The sequence below is a fragment of the Rhinoraja longicauda genome, chromosome 43 (assembly GCF_053455715.1).
Source record: "Rhinoraja longicauda isolate Sanriku21f chromosome 43, sRhiLon1.1, whole genome shotgun sequence".
NCBI lineage: Eukaryota > Metazoa > Chordata > Chondrichthyes > Rajiformes > Arhynchobatidae > Rhinoraja > Rhinoraja longicauda.
Window position 1 is genome coordinate 3,110,123 of NC_135995.1, and position 19,258 is coordinate 3,129,380.

At 46.6% G+C, this 19,258-nt stretch overlaps 1 protein-coding gene across 1 annotated transcript; it reads right to left on the reverse strand.

The window, feature by feature from the left end:
• Nucleotides 1–517: 517 nt before the first annotated feature.
• On the reverse strand, nt 518–1,591 carry LOC144612184 (uncharacterized). The gene has a single exon (XM_078431741.1). The coding sequence runs from the start codon at nt 1,589–1,591 to the stop codon at nt 770–772; it is 822 nt and encodes a 273-aa protein (XP_078287867.1). The 3' UTR covers nt 518–769.
• Between the last annotated feature and the right edge of the window lie 17,667 nt (nt 1,592–19,258).

The following is a 19,258-nucleotide window of genomic DNA, read 5'->3' on the forward strand; positions in this document are numbered from 1 at the left end:
CTCACATTTTAGGCGGCCCGCGTCACCATCACCTCGGGCTGCGGGTGGGGGTGGGAGGGGGGGTTGCTCAATGCATTCGGGGCATTGTCGCCAGTCACGGGGCCAGTTTGTTCACCGGTATCGAAGGGGGTAAACTTAAAACGATCATTTCACAAATCACAGATTCTCCACATAGATCAATCTCAATGTCGCCGAACGTTGCGGAATGAGGAATCGTTGTTTCCCACACCCGAGGGAGAGCCGATCAACACTGCGTCCTCCCCTGAGAGAAGGGTGACCTCAGCAGCGATGAGGTTGTGTCACCCGTGTCCTTACAAATTCTCATTATTAGCATCAATATATATTCTAATTATTCTCATATATTCAGACGCTCCAGGGGACACCAACATTTTATATTCCCTTTGAGAACCCGGTCCCCAGCACCATTCCACCCACCCATCATACACCCAGCGACAAGGAGACAGTTATCAGAAGTGATCAGAATAGTTTATTCCCGGTCATTATGAACAACCTGTTTCCTGTGTGATTCACGCACAAGGTGATGTGACAGCGCGCAGTTATCCCGTGACTTACAATATCCAGTATTGCTACACTTGGACATCATTGAGATTATATTGTGTAGAAAGGAGTTGCAGATGCTGATTTATTGGTTGTAAATGGCAGCTACTGAATTAAATAATTCGTACACCGGGATACCTCCTGAAAACGTCAGTTTAAGATGCGTACATCTGTTCGACGTTCTGCTATATTTATAACTAGACTGGGAATACTAATGTTTCAATGATATGATTAATTTCACAATGAAACTCACGGGGTATTTAACCACGTTCTTCAGCTCCTCTCGGAACTTTCTCTGGGTCAGGACATAAATACACGTGTTGGTGCAGGTACTCAGAAGCTGGAGCATAAACGAAATTGGCAGAAGATCACTGTCTGCGAAGTACTCAGCGCCCAAAGCGCGCTCAGACACAACATAAACAACCACTGTACTCCACAACGCAATGGAACTGCCTGATATGCTGAAGAGTAAAACGATGGATTTCCTCCGGTTCTCCATTTCCGGGTCTTTGCCATTCTCTCCACTGTTGCGGCCCCGGAGCAATCTGCGGACTCTACCAGAGACTAGAATGTACCTGGCGGTCAGTGAATTGACCAACAAAAGCAAAACGAACGGGAGACAAGGAGTTACCGCAAAGTACAAGAACTCAAACGCAGTCCATGAAGGTGAGGTTAAGAAAGACTGTTTCAAGGCGCACCCTCTGGGTTTATTGTCGCTGATATATGCTGACTCGACCGTAAAATACCACGGTGCACTGATTAAACAGCTCAGAGCAATTGCCGTTCCGATAACACCACTCGCCGTTCGCACGGTGCAATATTTTATTTTCAGCTTCTGGTAACAAATGGCCACAAACCGATCAAACGTGAAACCCACGGTGAACCAGACAGAGATTGTTGTGGCAACGCTGGTCAGGGCCCATGTGATGGAGCAAACGGGGGTGATGGTGAAGAACGACAGCGGGAAATACATCACAACAATGGACTTTATTATGACATCAATGATGAGGACCATGAGGTCGGCCGCTGCCATTGCCACCAGGTAGCGAGTGATGCATTTGGAGAGACCGCACTTTCCACGGGACAGGATCACAATCGCCACCAAGTTAACTGCAAAAGAACGAACGAAGGATGTTATCTGGCGTTCACGAACAATACTCTGAGCTGAAAGGATTTCCGAGTGACATTTACTACTGAGTTTCCAGAATAAATTAAATTACAAGACATATCAGCAGGTAGATAATGAAAAGATACGTGGCGCGCACAGCTCTCGGGATGCGGGTTGGATCCTCTCCTCTGACTCGGGCTTTCCGTCGGTTCCCGCGCGAACGGATACTTTCCCTCGTAGCACCAGTTACCTGGTCCAATCGAGAGATCATTCCGTATCTTAGCTGGGTGCTCTAATTGACTTCGCAATGCAGATGACAAGTGTGCCAGTGGCGGTGCGTGGATCAGTGTGCGAGAATAATCTGCAGGCTCAAAGTAAATCAGAAGGTAGCCGAGAGGCTGACAGTATTCCTCTTTGGGAATGGCAAATCTAGATAGACCGTTTGTCCTCCTTAACGAAAGATAAATGTCGTTATTGGAGCACAATGCACAGATAGAGGTAGAGTCCTTCCGCGTGTAAACAGGCTCCGGCCCAGCTTGCCCATGCCTCGTCTACTCTTGTTCCACCTGCGCATGTTTGGTCTAGATCCTTCTAAACCCTTCCTATCCATGTACCTATCAAAAGGTTCAAATATTGGGTCGAAAAACACAATCGCCACAATTAGTGAAGGCAGAGTCTGTAACTGGGGCAATAACAGTTCAATTTGAAATCGTCCAACAGTTTCCAGTCCTGCTAAGTTTCGACTAACCTCAAAGCAATTTTCGAAGGCTTCTCTACCCCGTTCTTGAGTTCTGGTCGCCACATTACAGAAAGGATGTGATGGCTTGGAGAGGGTGCAAGGGTTTACGAGAATGATGCCTGGATTAGAGGGTATTGGCTACAGAGAGAGGTTGGACAGAATTGGATTGTTTGTTTCTGGATTGCTGGAGGATGCGGGGCGACCTAACAGAAGTATAGAAAATAGCAACCTTATTTCCAGGGTAGGAAAACCAAATATTAGAGGGAAGAGATCTAAAGTGTGAAGGGCAAAGCTGAAGGAAGGTGTTAGCGCCATTTTCTTAATACACAAAGGCTAAGTGCCCGGACGCTGCCAGGGTGGGGGCTTGGGTTGGTGTTTGGGCCATGTCGAATAGGGGTGTTTCAGAGACATTTGGATACGTAAATAGATTTGCAGAAAATAGAGGGATATGTGTTAGCTCAGGCAAATAGGAGTTGGCCTTGGCATCATGTTCGACACAGACATTGTGGACCTAATGGCCTGGTTTGTGATGGACAGTTCTATGATTTATATTTTGTTTAAAATAATTTCCTGTCACCACCCGACTCCTACCACTGGAACAACTTTGTATCTAATTCTTCCCAACTGGATCCTATTTGCGCTAACCTTCCAGGTCAGTCGACCATGCGGGACCCTGTGAAAGCCACGGCTAAAGTACACGTCAGCCATCATGCCCAAGTTAATTCCCTTGGCTATTTATTTGAAAAGTTCAATCATATTCTTGAGACACAGTTTCTCAGGAACAAACTCACGCTCCCTATTTATAATCAGTGTTTACCTTTCCAAATTCCGATGAGTGGTGTAGCACTGAATTCCCTCAGGCAAATTTGCCACCACCGATATCAGAATGACCCGCCTGCAGATCCGTGCATACATTCCACATAAAAGAAAGGCATCACTTCAAGGTCAATACCCAACATTGTGACTGGGCAGGGTCAACCGGCAGTGGGGACTGGGCAGGGTGAAGGTACAGTGGGGACTGGTCAGGGTGAGGTTACAACGGGGACTGGTCAGGGTGAGTTTATAGTGGGGAATGGGCAGGGTGAAGTTACAGTGTGGAATGGGCAGGATGTGGTGAAAGTGGGGAATTGGCTGGGTGACTGGCCAGTGGGGACTGGGTAGGGTGATGGTGTAGTGGTCACTGGGCATGGTCAGCGGGCAGTGGGGACTGGGCAGAATTACAGTGCGGTGGGGACTGGGCAGGTTGAAAGCGCAGTGGAGACTCGGCAGCGTCAAGGCGGTAGCGGTAGCGGTAGAGTTGCTGCTTTACAGCGAATGCAGCGCCGGAGACTCAGGTTCGATCCTGACTACGGGTGCTGCACTGTAAGGAGTTTGTACGTTCTCCCCGTGACCTGCGTGGGTTTTCTCCGAGATCTTCGGTTTCCTCCCACACTCCAAAGACGTGCAGGTATGTAGGTTAATTGGCTGGGTAAATGTAAAAATTGTCCCTAGTGGGTGTAGGATAGTGTTAATGTACGGGGATCACTGGGCGGCACGGACTTGGAGGGCCGAAAAGGCCTGTTTCCGGCTCTATATATATGATATGATATGATAAGGTGCAGTCATGTTTGGGTAGTGGGTACCGGGCAGGGTGAAGGGGCAGTGGGTACCGGGCAGGGTGAGGTTAATGTGGGGACTGGGCAGGGTGAAAGTATCGTTGTGATTGGGCAGGGTCAAGTGCCAGTGGGGACTGGGCAGGGTGACGGTGCAGTTGGGACTGGGCCGGGCCAAGCCGCGGGCGGGATGAAGGTGCAGGGGGAAGGTGCAGTGCGGACTGTTTAAAGTAGGGTGTACAGCGGAGGGACAGACTGCACGTCAGGATAGATAACAGTGGGGAGTGAGCAATCCCGGGAGGCTTATCGTGCGGATTTCCATTATAATGTTTTATGTCATGCTGATCAGGGAATTTGCAGGTTGACTATGGGTGATCTGACCTGGAAGCAAATGCTACAGTCAGAAGTGTTCTGTCGAATTACAGCAGATGTCCTGAAACTAGAAACCACGTTGATTGTTCCATGTACAACGCATTCAGTGTATGCCCGCGCTGCAGTCCACACCCCGACCCACGCTCTCCACTCTGTCTCCACCGTTCTCGCACACTCCACCTCCCTATCCCCATTTCCCGACAATACACTTTGTAGCGCTTCCATCCACCACATTCTCCAGTTCCTTCCCCAGAGGGAGAGCTTCCCACAGCTCGGAAACAAGCCATTACACCCACCACAGCCAAACTGACATGGATGTACCCACAGAACCCGTAGTCCCCATGCCTTGGAGTTTCAAGTGTTCCTCTTGATGACTTTGGTGTCCCTGCCTCCGTCAAACTCTTTAGTAGCGCGTCCTAGATTCCGAGTCTGAATGAGAAGATACCACATCAGATTATTTCAAACATTTAATCTAAGGGGTCGTGTCCAATGCTTGGCTGAGTAACTTTTCAGCACTCCCGAAAACAAAGCCCTAAACTGCTAAAAAAAAGATGAACTAATGGAATCAAGTACTTTAAATTAAATCAGAAAGTATACAGAACGTACGGATGCCTTCCAAGAAAGTAAAAGGAGGAGTACAACTGTCATTGACTGATGCACTAGGACACCCAGATCTCGTTGAACTCCCCCTCCTCCTAACTTGACACCATTCAGATAATAATCTGCCTTTCTATTCTTACTTCCAAAGTGAATAACCTCACACTTATCTACATTAAACTGCATCTGCCACGTATCCGCCCACTCACACAACCTGTCCAAGTCACCCTGCAGCCTTATTGCATCTTCCTCACAATTCACACTACCCCCCAGCTTAGTATCATCTGCAAATTTGCTAATGGTACTTTTAATCCCTTCGTCCTGCTGAACCGGATGGCCACAACGGATAGATCAACTTGCACTTTACCCTGTCCAAAACTGTTACAACTGTTTCGTTTCGTTGGGTTGCTGCTGTCTAAATTACCTAAATTATTGCATCGTATGGGAGGCGCATTCCCAATCTCGTTGTACCCCTGGGTACAATGACAATAAAGATATATTGTATTGTATTGTATTTATAAACAACCTAAAGCCAAAGTGGTGACAAATGGCCAATCTTCTCAATCATTTAATTTGGAAAGATCTAGTAGACAGGGATGTCCCTTGTCACCGGCTTTATTTGTATTGGCCATTGAACCTCTGGCAGAGCTAATAAGATCAGATTTAGACATTGAAGGATTTAAAGTGAATCAGGAAAATCACAAAATTACTTTATTTGCAGATGATGTTTTAATTTGTCTTACTAGACCATTGGAATCCTTAAGAAAATTATATTTCAGACTGGAAGAATATGGGAAAGTATCAGGATACAAAATTAATAAAGATAAAACTGAAATAATGCCTCTTTCTAAAGGTAATTATGATCAATGTAAAAGAGAAAGTCAGTTTAAATGGCAAAAAGAAGGCATGAAGTACCTAGGGGTTAAAGTAGATAATAAGTTAAATAATCTGTATAAACTAAATTATAAACCACTAATTAAAAAAATTGAGGAGGACTTGAAGAAATGGATGAATCTTCCAATTACATTGCTAGGGAGAGTGAACTGTATTAAGATGAATATTTTTCCGAGGTTACAGTATTTATTCCAAACACTGCCTATACCTTTACCAAATAATTTTTTTCAAGAATTGAATAAAATTGTGAGAAATTTTCTTTGGAAAGGAAAATGCCAAGAGTGTCTATGGAAAAATTAACATGGAAATTTGAATTAGGTGGACTGCAATTACCAAATTTTAAAAATTACTATCTGGCAGCACAAATGAGTTTTATTTCATCCTTTTATCAAGAGGGAGGAAAAACAGCATGGGTTAAAATTGAAATGGATAAAATAAAAGAACTATGCCCAGAAGAATTTCCCCTCTCCACCCCCTCCTCCCTCCTCCTCCTCCTCCCCTCCTCCTCCCCATCCTCACCTCCTCCTCCTACCCCTCCCCCTCCTCCCCCTCCCCATCCTCGCCCCCTCCCCCTCATCGCCATCCTCCCACTCCTCCTCCTCCTCACCCGACGCTCTCGTCACCCCCTCCCGCCCCCTCCACCCTCCCCCACCGCATTGGTCACTGCCGTCAATTGGGCGAGCCCCGCTCCCCCGGGTTTGTAAACTTTTGTAATGGCCTTTTAAAAAGTTTAATGTATGAAGTACATTGAAGTTGCATTGAAGTTGAAACACAATGCAACTTCAATGTTTAACGGTTTTTTAAATGGAAATTGTTCTCGCAACTCACACTACAACAGCGGAGGCGCGCACCCGTTGGCGATCCCCGGCTCGGGCCCATCAATCTTACAGGTGCGTGCACTCGTTTGCGGGCGGGGAGCGACCCCCGTGTCGTGGCTCGCGCGTTGAGCGCTGTTAGTCGCGAGCTGCGGGGAACGGTGTCGCGCTGCACTATGAGGAAAGGCAGGCGCGTGCATGCCAGCATGGGCGGCGGTCCTCCCACTGGTCCTCCGGGGGGGAGAGTGCGCTATTCTTGAAGACGTGCGGGTAGCATTGTGACGTCACACGCTGAATACCGGCGGCGGGGGGGGGGGGGGGGGGGGGTGACCGCGAGCTCATCGGTCCCAATGTGACGTCACACGCGGCAGACCTTCAAGAAATGGTTTGGAAAGGAACATTTTAAACTTTAAAATCTCTCTAGCTTAAAAAATGTAGCTTCCATTTGAATGAGTTGTTAGAAAATATGCCCATGATAACGGTGAGTAACGTGGGCCAAATATTGTGGCGCTATGGTGTACCGTTTTGGCTGTGCGAAAATTATGGCGCAAACATACACACGGATAGAGAGTTTTAGTAAAATACTGGACCAAGTGGGCTTATTCCTCGTAGGGGGGGGGGGGCAGGGACGGGGAGAGGGTGTAACTGAGGACTGAAATTGTTATAGACAGTCGCCAGGAGAGTGGTGATTAAGGTGGCGTTAAAATTGTGGCGCTATAGTTTACCGTTTTGGCTGCAGGTCCACATCTCCACAACCAAATGTCAAAATCTCAGAAATATATACATACATATATACAAGATCTGATATATATATATATATATATATACAAGATCTGTGTTTTAGTAGTATAAGATAGATAGATAGATAGATAGATAGATAGATAGATAGATAGATAGATAGATAGATAGATAGATAGATAGATGGATGGATGGATAGATAGATAGATAGATAGATAGATAGATAGATAGACAGACAGACAGACAGACACACACGCACACACACACACACACATGTATACATATGTGTGTGTGTGTGTGTGTGTGTGTGTGTGTGTGTGTGTGTGTGTGTGCATTTGTGAGTATATGTGTTTCTACACACACTGAACTTATTTTCGTGTTTTTTGTATTGTATTGTAATTCATTGCTTAGCCAAGTTTGTAAAAACTTACAATGAATTTGATTTGCCTTCCAGTCATACCAAACAAGTAACAAGACACGCAACAACATAAAAAATAACATAAACATCCACCACTGCGCACTGTAATGGAAGGCAAAAACGTGTTATCTTGCACCCTCCTTTACTCCCGCGGTCGGGGGCGGTCGAACCATCTGCAGTCGCGGCGATCGAATCTCCCGCAGCCAGCGCCCGAAGCTCCCGCAATCGGGGCGGTCGAAGCTCCTGCGGTTGGAGCACCCGAAGTCGATCCCTACCCAAGGGATCACGAGCTCCACGATGTTAAGTCAGCAAGGTCCCACGGTTGGAGCTCCCAAAGTCGATCCCCAGCGAAGGGACCGCCAGCTCCACGATGTCAGATTCGATACAGAAAAAAGTCGCATCTCCGTCGAGAAAATAGATTTTTAAAAGTCCCTTCTCCCCACCCTGCACGTAATACAACACTAAATATGCATTAAAACATATATTTAACAACAGACTAAAAACTAGAAAAGAAAAGGACGAGGCAGACTGTTGGCGAGGCTGCCATCGTACGGCGCCATCCGCTGGAATATATATATGCGTGTGTGTACGTGTGTGTGTGTGTGTGTGTGTGTGTGTGTATGTATACATACATATATATATATATATACGCACACACACACACACACACACACACACATACACGCACACACGCACATACACATACGTACACACAAAAAACAAACAATACAATACAATACAATACAATACAATACAATATATCTTTATTGTCATTGTACCCAGGGGTACAACGAGATTGGGAATGCGCCTCCCATACGATGCAATAATTTAGGTAATTTAGACAGCAGCAACCCAACGAAACGAACAGTTGTAACAGTTTTGGACAGGGTAAAGTGCAAGTTGATCTATGCGTTGTGGCCATCCGGCTCAGCGGGACCGGTTCATAGCAGCTATGGCCCTGGGGATGAAGCTGTTCCTGAGTCTGGAGGTGCGGGCATAGAAACAATAACAGTGCAATGATAACAATAATAATTTGTGTAGTTCATACCTGATTTGAAGGTGTTGCGTTCAATAGCCGAACGGCTGCAGGGAAGAAGCTGCTCCTGAACCTGTACGTTCCAGTTTTCAGGCTTTCTGCACCTTCTTCCCGATGGCAGGGGTGAAATGAGTGCGTGGCCGGGGTGGTGTGGTTCTCTGATTATGTTGGCTGCCTTTTAGATACATAGAAAATACATAGAAAATTGATGCATGAGTAGGCCATCCGGCCCTTTGAGGCAGCACCGCCTTTCATATGATCATGGCTGATCATCCGCGATCAGTACCCCGTTCATGCCTTCTCCCCATATCCCTTGGTTCCACTAGCCCTAGGAGCTCTATCTAACTCCACTTTGAATGCATCCAGTAAATCGGCCTCCACTGCCTTCTGAGGCAGAGAATTCTTTCGAGGCAGCGATTCCGGTAAATCCCTTCGATGGTGGGGATGTCAGAGCCGGTGATGGACTGCGCAGTGTTCACAGCTTTTTGCAGTATTCTTCGCTCCTGGGCACTCAAAGTTGATGAACTAGACCGTGATGCAACCAGTCGATATCCTCTCTACTGTGCACCTCTAGAAGTTCAAGAGAATCCTTTCTGCATGCCGAATCTCCGCGATCTTCTGAGGAAGTAGAGGTGTTGAGGTGCTTTCTTTATAATTGCAGCAGTCTGCTGAGACTACGAAATATGTACGCACAAAGAATTTGACGTTTATGTCTCTCTCCACCAGGGTCCTGTTAATACAAAAACAGGATTGTGGGTCCTCATCCTTCGTCTTCCAAAGTCCATATTCAGATCATTGGTATTAGTGATATCGATAGCCAGGTTGTTGTGCTGGCACCATTTGGTCAATCGATCGATCTCACTTCCATTTGTAATTCGTCCAACAACGGTGGTGTCATCGTCGAACTTGAAGATGGACTTCGCACTGTACAGTCGGGAGTATAAAGTGAGTAGAGCAGGGGGCTGAGCACACAGCGTTGAGGTGCTCCCGTCGTGATTGTTATTAAGGAAGAAGTGTTTCTGCCGATTCGAACTGACTGCGGTCTGTTGATAAGAAAGTCGAGTATCCAATTGCAGAGGAATGTGCAGAGACCCAGTTTCGTGAGCTTCCTAACCAGCTTGGAGGGGATGACGATATTGAACGCCAAACTATAGTCTATAAGGAACAACCTGACGTATGTGTTTTTATTGTCCCTAGTGAGTGTAGGATAGTGTTAGTGTACGGGGATCGCTGGCCGGCGGACTCGGTGGGACGAGGGGTCTTTTCCGCGCTGTATTACTAAACTAAACTAAACTAAACTAAACTAAACTAAACTAAACTAAACTAAATTAAACTAGAGGACACAGCTTTGAAATGAAAGGAGCAATGTTTAAAGGCAATTATATATTTTAAAGAGAGTGTCATCGCTGCCTGGAAGGCGTTCCAGGTTGGTCGTGAAGGAAGGTAAGACAGAAGCATTTCAGAGGCCTTTGGATAGGCACATAGCTCAAGTAGAAGGGTGTGGATCATACGAGGTATATGGAATTAGATTAACCCGGCATCATTTACGGCGTGCATAACGTGGATCGGAAGAAGACGATGTCGACCTGAAATGTCACCTACTTCATTCGTTCACAGATGCTGTTTGACCCGCTGAGTCACTCAAGCTTTTTGTGTCTATCTTATGGTCCGGAAGACCTGTTCTTGTGTTGTACAGTCCTATGTTTAACGTTAATGAAGTGAGAGAAGCAAGCTTCAGGTGAAAGGTATTAGGATCTGACTGTGCTAAGATGAGTCAGTGTTCTGGTTCTGACACCGAGGCGAGCGTTCTACTAGTTAAGTTTAGTTTAGGTTAGTTTAGAGATACAGCACGGAAACAGGCCCTTCGTCCCACCGGGTCCACGCCGACCAGTGATCCCCACGCATTAGCGCTATCCTACACCCACTCGGGACAATTTTTACATTCGCCAAGCCAATTAGCCTACAAACCTGCACGTCTTTGAGTGTGGGACGAAAACGGAAGATCTCGGACCCACACAGGTCACGGGGAGAACGTGCAAACTCCGTACAGACATCACCCGTAGTCGGTTTCGAACCCGGGTCTCAGGCGCGGCAAATCTACCGCTGCGCCGCCGTGACCGCCCCAACCATGTTTCTATGTTGTATCCATGCACAGGTTCTCGTTCTTTCGCCCGCAGTTTTAGTTTGATTGGAACAAGCCAACGAAAATGCAATCATGGGAGTGTGGTGGTCCGTCAGTGATTTGCAGTTAGACACAAAAAGCTGGAGTAACTCAGCCGGACAGGCAGCATCTCTGGAGAGAAGGAATGGGTGACGTTTCGGGTTGAGACCCTTCTTCTTGAGATCCTTCATCTTCCAAAGTCCACAATCAGTTCATTGGTCACTGATATTGAGAGCCAGGTTGTTGTGTTGGCACCATTTGGTCAATCGATCCATCTCACATCGATACTTTGACTCATCACCATCTGTATTTCTTCAAGAAGTAGGGTCTCAACTCGAAATGTCACCTATTCCTTCTTTCCAGAAATGCTACCTGTGTCGCGGAGTTACTCCAGCATGTTGTGTCGATCTCCGATTTAAACCAGCATCTGCAGTTCTTTCCCACACATGGTGATTTGCATTTTGTTTGTTCAGTGGTTGTAGATAATTCGAATTAAAATGACGCCAAAGGTTGTCCCTCGTGGATTTCCCACGTGTACAAATAAGGGGCGCACTGTACTCAGTCGCTCCACACGATCACAGATGTACCTTAAACAACCGGTATAGACATGGAAGTCATAGAATCAGCCAAGATCACTTCACACTGGCTGGAAGTGATAAGGATTAAAAAAGCTTTTCGGGCGATTCAACGTGTTTACTATCCCCTGTTCGCAGTTGTTAGCGTTCCTGGTAAGTATCTGTGAGCGGGATTGCCTCCAGAGGCGGCACAGTGGCGCCGAGGTAAAGCTGCTGACTTACAGAGTCAGAAACCCGTGTTCGGTCCTGACTCAGGGTGCTGTCTGTACGGAGTTTGTACGTTCTCCCCATGACTTGCGCGGTTTTTCTCCACGATCTCGGATTTCCTTCCACACCACAAAGACGGACAGATGTGTAGGTTAATTGGCTTGGCATTATTGCAAATTGGCCCCAGTGTGTGCAGGGTAGTGTTAGTGTACGAGGATCGCTGGTCGGCGCGGAGTCGGTGGGCCGAAATGCCGATTTCCGCGCTGCATCTAAACTAAATGAAAGATGTGTGCAGTGTGGCGTGTGTTTCAGCAAAGTTCTGCTTTTACGATTATTTCTCTGATATAATTATCGTGTGCTTTTCAGTTTGTCGATATACTGTTTCATTATTAAGCAAATACTTATTGTATAAATGTATTTTTTCAAGATTTGCAATCTAGATGTCTTACTACTCTGACTAGATAGCACGCAACAAAAATAGCTTTTCGCCGTGCCTCGGTACGCGTGACAACAATAAACGAAACTAAAGTTGGCCCATGCCAGCAGATCAGCACCGATCCTATCGCATAGCGAATCGGACATAGAATAGCGGACCCTTTATTCGAGTTATTTTGTGTTGGTGTAAAAATAACTGTTTCACTTCTCGAACCTATGCCCCTCCATAATGCATTTGTGTTAGAAAGTTGAGCAGCTGCAGAAATTGCCAAATATTGATAGATTTGGACCTCGATGTGTTTTTGATTAGAATTTGCTGCTTTAACTTGATGTCCACTGATACAGCGGGTTTACATTAAGGGTTAGAGATAGAATCGATTTTTAATTAGGGGGACATGGTGGCGCAGCGGCAGGGCTCCATACCGACAACGGATGCTGTCTGTACGGAGTTTGTACGTTCTCTCCTTGACCTGCGTGGCTTTTCTACGAGATCTTCGGCTTCCTCCCACATTCCAAAGACGTGCAGGTTATTAGGTTAAATGGCTTGGCATAAAAGTAAATTGTTCCGAGTGTGTAGAATAATGTTAATGTGCGGGGTTCACTGGTCGGTGCGGACTCAATGGGTCGAAGGGCTTGTTTCCACGCTGTATCTCTAAGCGGAACTAAACTAATATCGTCGAATAGCAAAATATATTATTGGGATAATAGAACTTATTTTAAACATTATTCCTACAATTAGATAAAATGAACGACGTTACGCAACTTCCCCAGAACTGCACTATGGATCCAACAGAAGCAGTTAAATTGTTTTACCCAAAGTTGCACAACTGAATCTCATGGGCAAACGTGGTTATTTACCATATACCACAACATCTCTTTATTGCAGGGGAATGGCTGTCCATTGTTTTGCTCTGGTCAAAGTATAGAGACCGGCAAATTTCATGTTGTTCATAAGGGTTATTTACGTTATGTAATGTTTTCCAATTCATTACGCATTTTATACAGTAAACGCGATGACGATTGCGATTCTCTCCCGAGGAAGGTGTGGTTTATCGACGTGCGTAACCCGCTACCTTGTGGCTATGGCGGCAGCGGATCTGCTGATTGTCATCCTCGACCTGATACTGAGACACATCCCCACTCTCTATTGGAAGGATTTCCTCTTCGTTCAGTCGATTCCCGTCTACAACATCCACGCCGTCCTGCTCTTCGCCGCCACAGACTGTTCTGTCTGGTTCACCGTCACATTCACCTTCGATCGCTTCGTCGCCATTTGTTGCCAGAAGCTCAAAGGCAAATATTGCACCCAAAGAACGGCGGCGATTGTTCTCGGGACAGTTACTCTGCTGAGCTGTATGAAGAACATTTTCTGGTACTTCATGTTGACTGGTCAATATTTGCTGATGACCCATCCCTGGTTTTGTGCTTTAGAGCGAAAGATTTATACCTCAGAGGTCTGGGCAGCAATTGAGTTTCTCCATTATATATTCACCCTGGTAGTCCCATTCGCCATTATCCTGTTGCTCAACTGCTTAACTGTTCGGCACATCGTAGCTGCGAGCAGAGCGCGCAGGAGACTCCGGGTTCAGAACAATAGGGACTGTGGCCAGAGTCCCAGAGACCTGGAGATGGAGAGCCGAAGGAAATCCGTCATTTGCTCCTGGTCATTTCCAGCAATTTCATAGCCCTGTGGTCATTGTATGTCGTGGATGCTATCAGTAATCGAGTGGTGTTTCTGGGCTACCCGTCTGCGGACGTCAACATTTTTGTGGAGCAGATTGGATTCATGCTGCAACTGCTCAGCTGCTGCACCAATACCGGCATTTATGCCGTGAGTCAAACTAAGTTCAGAGAAGAAGTGAGGAAAGCGGTGGCACGTCCCTTCACCGTACTTGCGCGATGCGTTAAATAACGACAATGCCCGCGCAGCCTGACTATTCGATAACTCGTAATTTTCTCACCTGCACTCTGACAACGACCTGACAATTGTTCACTGTTTTTCTTTCCCTCGGGTGTTTTGTAGCGCTACCGCCAATGTTGGGTCTGTGTTCTGTACACTTGCTCCCATAAGTCTTCTTCTTAACCTGAGTTCAATCAAAACTCCCTCCCTTTTGACGGAAATTGGATTCATATTCAAACGTTGAGCTGCTGCAGTTACACATATACTTGCGCGGTGACGTTGACTAAACGCATAGAAGTAGCTTTGGTTGCACTGAAGACCATTTGAGAAAGTTAATGTACTGTTAGTGTGGTTAGCAATTTATTGATTTCTTCTTTATAAGAAATGATCAAACAAATATTCAAATGATCAAACAAATATTGAACAAATGATCAAACAAATATTTCTTCTTGATAACAAATGATCAAACAAATATTTAATTTTGCGTAAACGAGCAGTAATGCTGCTGCAAGTCAGAAATTTATGGTTTTTTATCAGTCTGAAGGGTCTCGATCCGAAGCGTCACCATTCCTTCTCTCCAGAGACGCTGTCTGTCCCGCTGAGTTACTCCAGCACTTTGTGTCTATCTTCGATTTCAACCAGCATTTGCAGTTCCTTCCGGCACATTTATCGTTTCATTGTCGGTACATGTGACACTTAAAAACCATTGACCCTTGAGTTTTCCTCTCAAACTAACTTCAGAGGAGGGTGTTTCATATTGCGAGGAATTACGATTGTCGAGCTGCTGTACAAATGCGTGCTCATGCGCTGTGAGCAGCACGAAATACTGGGAGGAGATGACGGTGCCTCGTAAAGTTCCTTTTGCCTGTTCACAACATAGAGCAAAGAATGTGAAAAACGTTGACGTTTCCACATCTAGATTTCACTCACACCCTTCGCTCATTTGCACTCATCTGCATTCCCCCTCCTCGCCCCAACCCGCCAAACACCATCGCCTCTGTTATTTTATGTACACCACTTCCATTTCGGTAAGTCAACAGCAGGAAAACCCTGTGTGTCCTGGTATATTTTCATGGGGAATATAAGATACGGACGCTTTGTTCCGCCTTCCGTCCGCTCAAACCAGCCCTCGCCACACAACCGATACTCAATCGACACTGCGAGCTGCGTGACTGCATGCATGTGGAAAGTCTCTTCTTTCTATTTGATACTCAGAATGAGGCAACCTTGGACGGAAACGTCCTCACTCTCGCCCTGAGATAACGATACGATGGGGCGGTATTTCTCTGGCTGTGGTTCCGAAGCATAAGTGAAAATCAGACGCGAACTTCCATCTAAAATTACATCAATATCGTTCTGTGTTGCTAACGGGGGCATTCATACCGACCTTTCATAGCCTCGGTGACCACCAGGTGGCGCAAACTTGACATTGCTATCGTTCACAGCTGAGCACATTAAAGCACACTGGAACTCCTGGAAACCCACACACCAGCTTTTATTCAGCTACACAGAGCGGGCTTTCGTTCTTCAGGTTCAGATTAAGATGAAAGGATTTAGGGCTGGAATATTAACCCACTTTCTGTTTCTCGCTGAGGACTATTTCCAGATTTTTTTATTCTATGTTATTGTAGCTATCAATGATACCAGAGATAGACATAAAATGCTGGAGTGACTCGGCGGGGCAGGTAGCATCTCCGGAGAGAAGGAATGGGTGACGTTTCCAGTCGAGACCTTCATACTGATGTCAGGGGTAGGGGGCGGGACAAAGATAGGATGTAGTCGGACACAGTAAGACTATTGGGAGAACTGGGGAGGGGAAGCAGGGACTACCTGAAGTTAGAGAAGTCTATGTTCATACCGCTGGGGTGTAAACTGCCCAAGCGAAATATGAGGTGCTGTTCCTCCAATTTGCGTTGGGCCTCACTTTGACAATGGAGGAGGCCCAGGACAGAAAGGTCAGATTGGGAATGGGAGGGAGAGTTGAATTGCTGAGCCACCGGGAGATCGGGTTGATTAAGTCGAACTGAGCGAGGGGGTAAAGCGAAACTTTCGCCAAGCCTGCGCTTGGTTTCGCCGATGTAGAGAAGTTGACATCTGGAACAACGGATACTATAGATGAGGTTGGAGGAGGTGCAGGTGAACCTCTGCTTCACCTGGAAGGGTTGTTTGTGTCCTTGGATGGAGTCGAGGGGCGGGGTAAAGGGACAGGTGTTGCATCTACTGCAGTTGCAGGGGAAAGTACCTGGGGAGGGGGTGGCCTGGGTGGGAAGGGACGGGTGGACCAGGGACATTCGGAGGGAACGGTCTCTGCGGAAATGGGAAGATGTGGCCAGTAGTGGGATCCCGTTGGAGGTGGCAGAAATGTTGGAGGATAATTTGTTGTATGCGACGGCCGATGGGGTGGAAGGTGAGGACAAGCCGGCCGCTATCCTTGTCACGAATGGGGATGGCTGCGGGATATTGAGGAGACTAGTGAGAGCTTCATCTATAATGGAAGAGGGGAAACCCCGTTCCCTAAAGAATGAGGACATCTCCGATGCCCTAGTATGGAACACCGCACCCTGGGCGCAGATGCGGCGTAGACGGAGGAATTGGGAGGAGGGGATAGAGTTTGTTACAGGAAATAGGGTGGGAAGAAATGTAGTCAGGACAGCTATGGGAGTCAGTGGGTTTGTAGTTGTGTTGGTCACTAGTCTGTCTCCTGTGATGGAGATGGTGAGATCCAAAAACGGTAGGGAGATGTCGGAGATGGTGAGATTAGTCGTGAAATTGATGAAGTCAGTGAGTTCTGCAAGGGTACAAGAGGTAGCAACAGTGCAGTCGTCAATGTAGCGGAGGTCGAGTTCGGGGATAGGGCCAGTGTACGCCTGGAACATCGACTTCTCTAACTTCAGGTAGTCCCCGCCTCCCCTCCTTATCCCCTCCGCCTTGCCAGTTCTTCCACAGGCCTTCCTGTCTCCGACTACATCCTATTTTTGTCCCGCCCCTCTCCTGACATCAGTCTGAAGAAGGGTCTCGACCCGAAACGTCACCGATACCTTCTCTCCCGAGATGCTGCCCGACCCGGTGAGTTACTCAGGCATTTTGTGTCTATCTTCGATTTAAACCAGCATCTGCAGGGGGGTTTTTCGACGCAGTTTACGCATGGTCATCATGATGCACATGTATCCTGAATAACACGATTGGTGTCGAAAGAGTGGGTTGCATTATTTGTGTCTATCTTCAGCGTAGACTTTCTGTGTGCGAATGGAAACTTTGTACGAAGCATAAATTAAGTGTCAGAGTGATATCTGCGAATGGAATTATGTGAATTTCAACAGGGTCGGCAAAGGGACAACTGTTTTGACATGGGTTAAGGAACGTAAACTGTACTGGACTGTATTTTGTTTAAATACATTATTGTTCCCTGCTGGAAGTTCTGGTACAGCAGCTTTAAGTTTCATTCCCTGATAGAAAGGAAGTTGTCATAAACAAGGAAGGGCAGCTCAAAAAGGGGTAACCTCATGGTGTAGACAGTGTAATTCACATGTGTTTAATCTGCTGCCATCCTTTTATCACAGAATTTGTTAAACGCAATGTCTGTAAGTAATTATATTTATTGACATCATCTTTATATGTTCCTATACTAAACGTATAACGTGACTAAACCCTGTTATTTATTTTTGTGCCTAAACGTTACAGTTTCACATTTGAATACAGTAAAGCATCAAACAACAGCTCGTCTCTACTGGTCTTTATTGGATCAATTGTTTAGCTTGTTGGATAGCTGGATAGGAACATTCGGTGAGTCCATTATAGTGAAAAGACAGCAACACGACAAGCTGTGTTAAAGGTGGCTCACATCGTTACAATGTCCGTCGACACCTCAAAGCCATGGCAACAGGCAACCAAGGCAACGTTTCACAGAATTAAGTCAAGTCTCTCAGTGTTCGTTCTTACCGCTCTTTAGCCAGTTCCAGTTCCAGCAGGGCCGCCCTTAGAGCTCTGGCTAAAACAAATGCAGCCGAAACCAAAGCAGCATTCGATCAGAGAGAGATAGCGAGCATTCAGGTCGAGGCTGCTCTGCTTCAGGCAACCTTAGCAACAAGAGAAAGAGATGAAAGCAGCCATTGCAGAGGCCGACACCATCGAAGTGGGTTTATTGGCAGAACAAGGGTCACGTAATAGATCGCCAAGCCCTGTTCACTCTCAAAACCAACACGAGCGTACCCTGGACTACATCATAGAGCAAGCCAGCATAAAGTCAAGCCGACACGTCACCAATCATGATATCGAGAGTGAAAGCATACTATTTGGTTCATTGCCGCCCGCCCACCAGACCAAGTCTATTCTGGCCAAATCATTTCTTAGGCATCACAGTCCCAGTAATGACCAAGGAAACATGTAGCCTAAATTGAAGGATAGAAAGCAAACTTCAACCTTTCTGCTCAGTGACTTTATCGACTCTACTCGAACCATCAACGATTTCAATCCCACCACTAAAGGCCTCGCCAGTTACCTCGCCCGCAGCCAGCTTGCAAAAACGAGATTGACGGCCTTTAATTACAAGCCCGATAATTACGGGGCTTGGAAATCCTCCTTCCAAAGCGCCAGAGCAGGCCTGGTCCTTTCACCCGGAGAAGAGCTAGATCTTTTGATAAAATGGCTAGGAAATGGCGGCACGGTAGCGCAGCGGTAGAGTTGCTGCTTTACAGCGAATGCAGCGCCGGAGACTCAGGTTCGATCCTGACTACGGGTGCTGCACTGTAAGGAGTTTGTACGTTCTCCCCGTGACCTGCGTGGGTTTTCTCCGAGATCTTCGGTTTCCTCCCACACTCCAAAGACGTACAGGTATGTAGGTTAATTGGCTGGGTAAATGTTAATAAAAAAAAAAAATGTCCCTAGTGGGTGTAGGATAATGTTAATGTACGGGGATCACTGGGCGGCACGGACTTGGAGGGCCGAAAAGGCCTGTTTCCGGCTGTATATATATGATATGATATGAAAGGAATCCTCAGAGCAGGAAACAAGAATTAAGGCTGTCAACATCAGACGTCCATCAGCAGGTTTGACGATGGTTTGGCAGAGGCTTCAAGAAACTTATGGTCCACCTGAGCATGCCCTCTTTACCAAG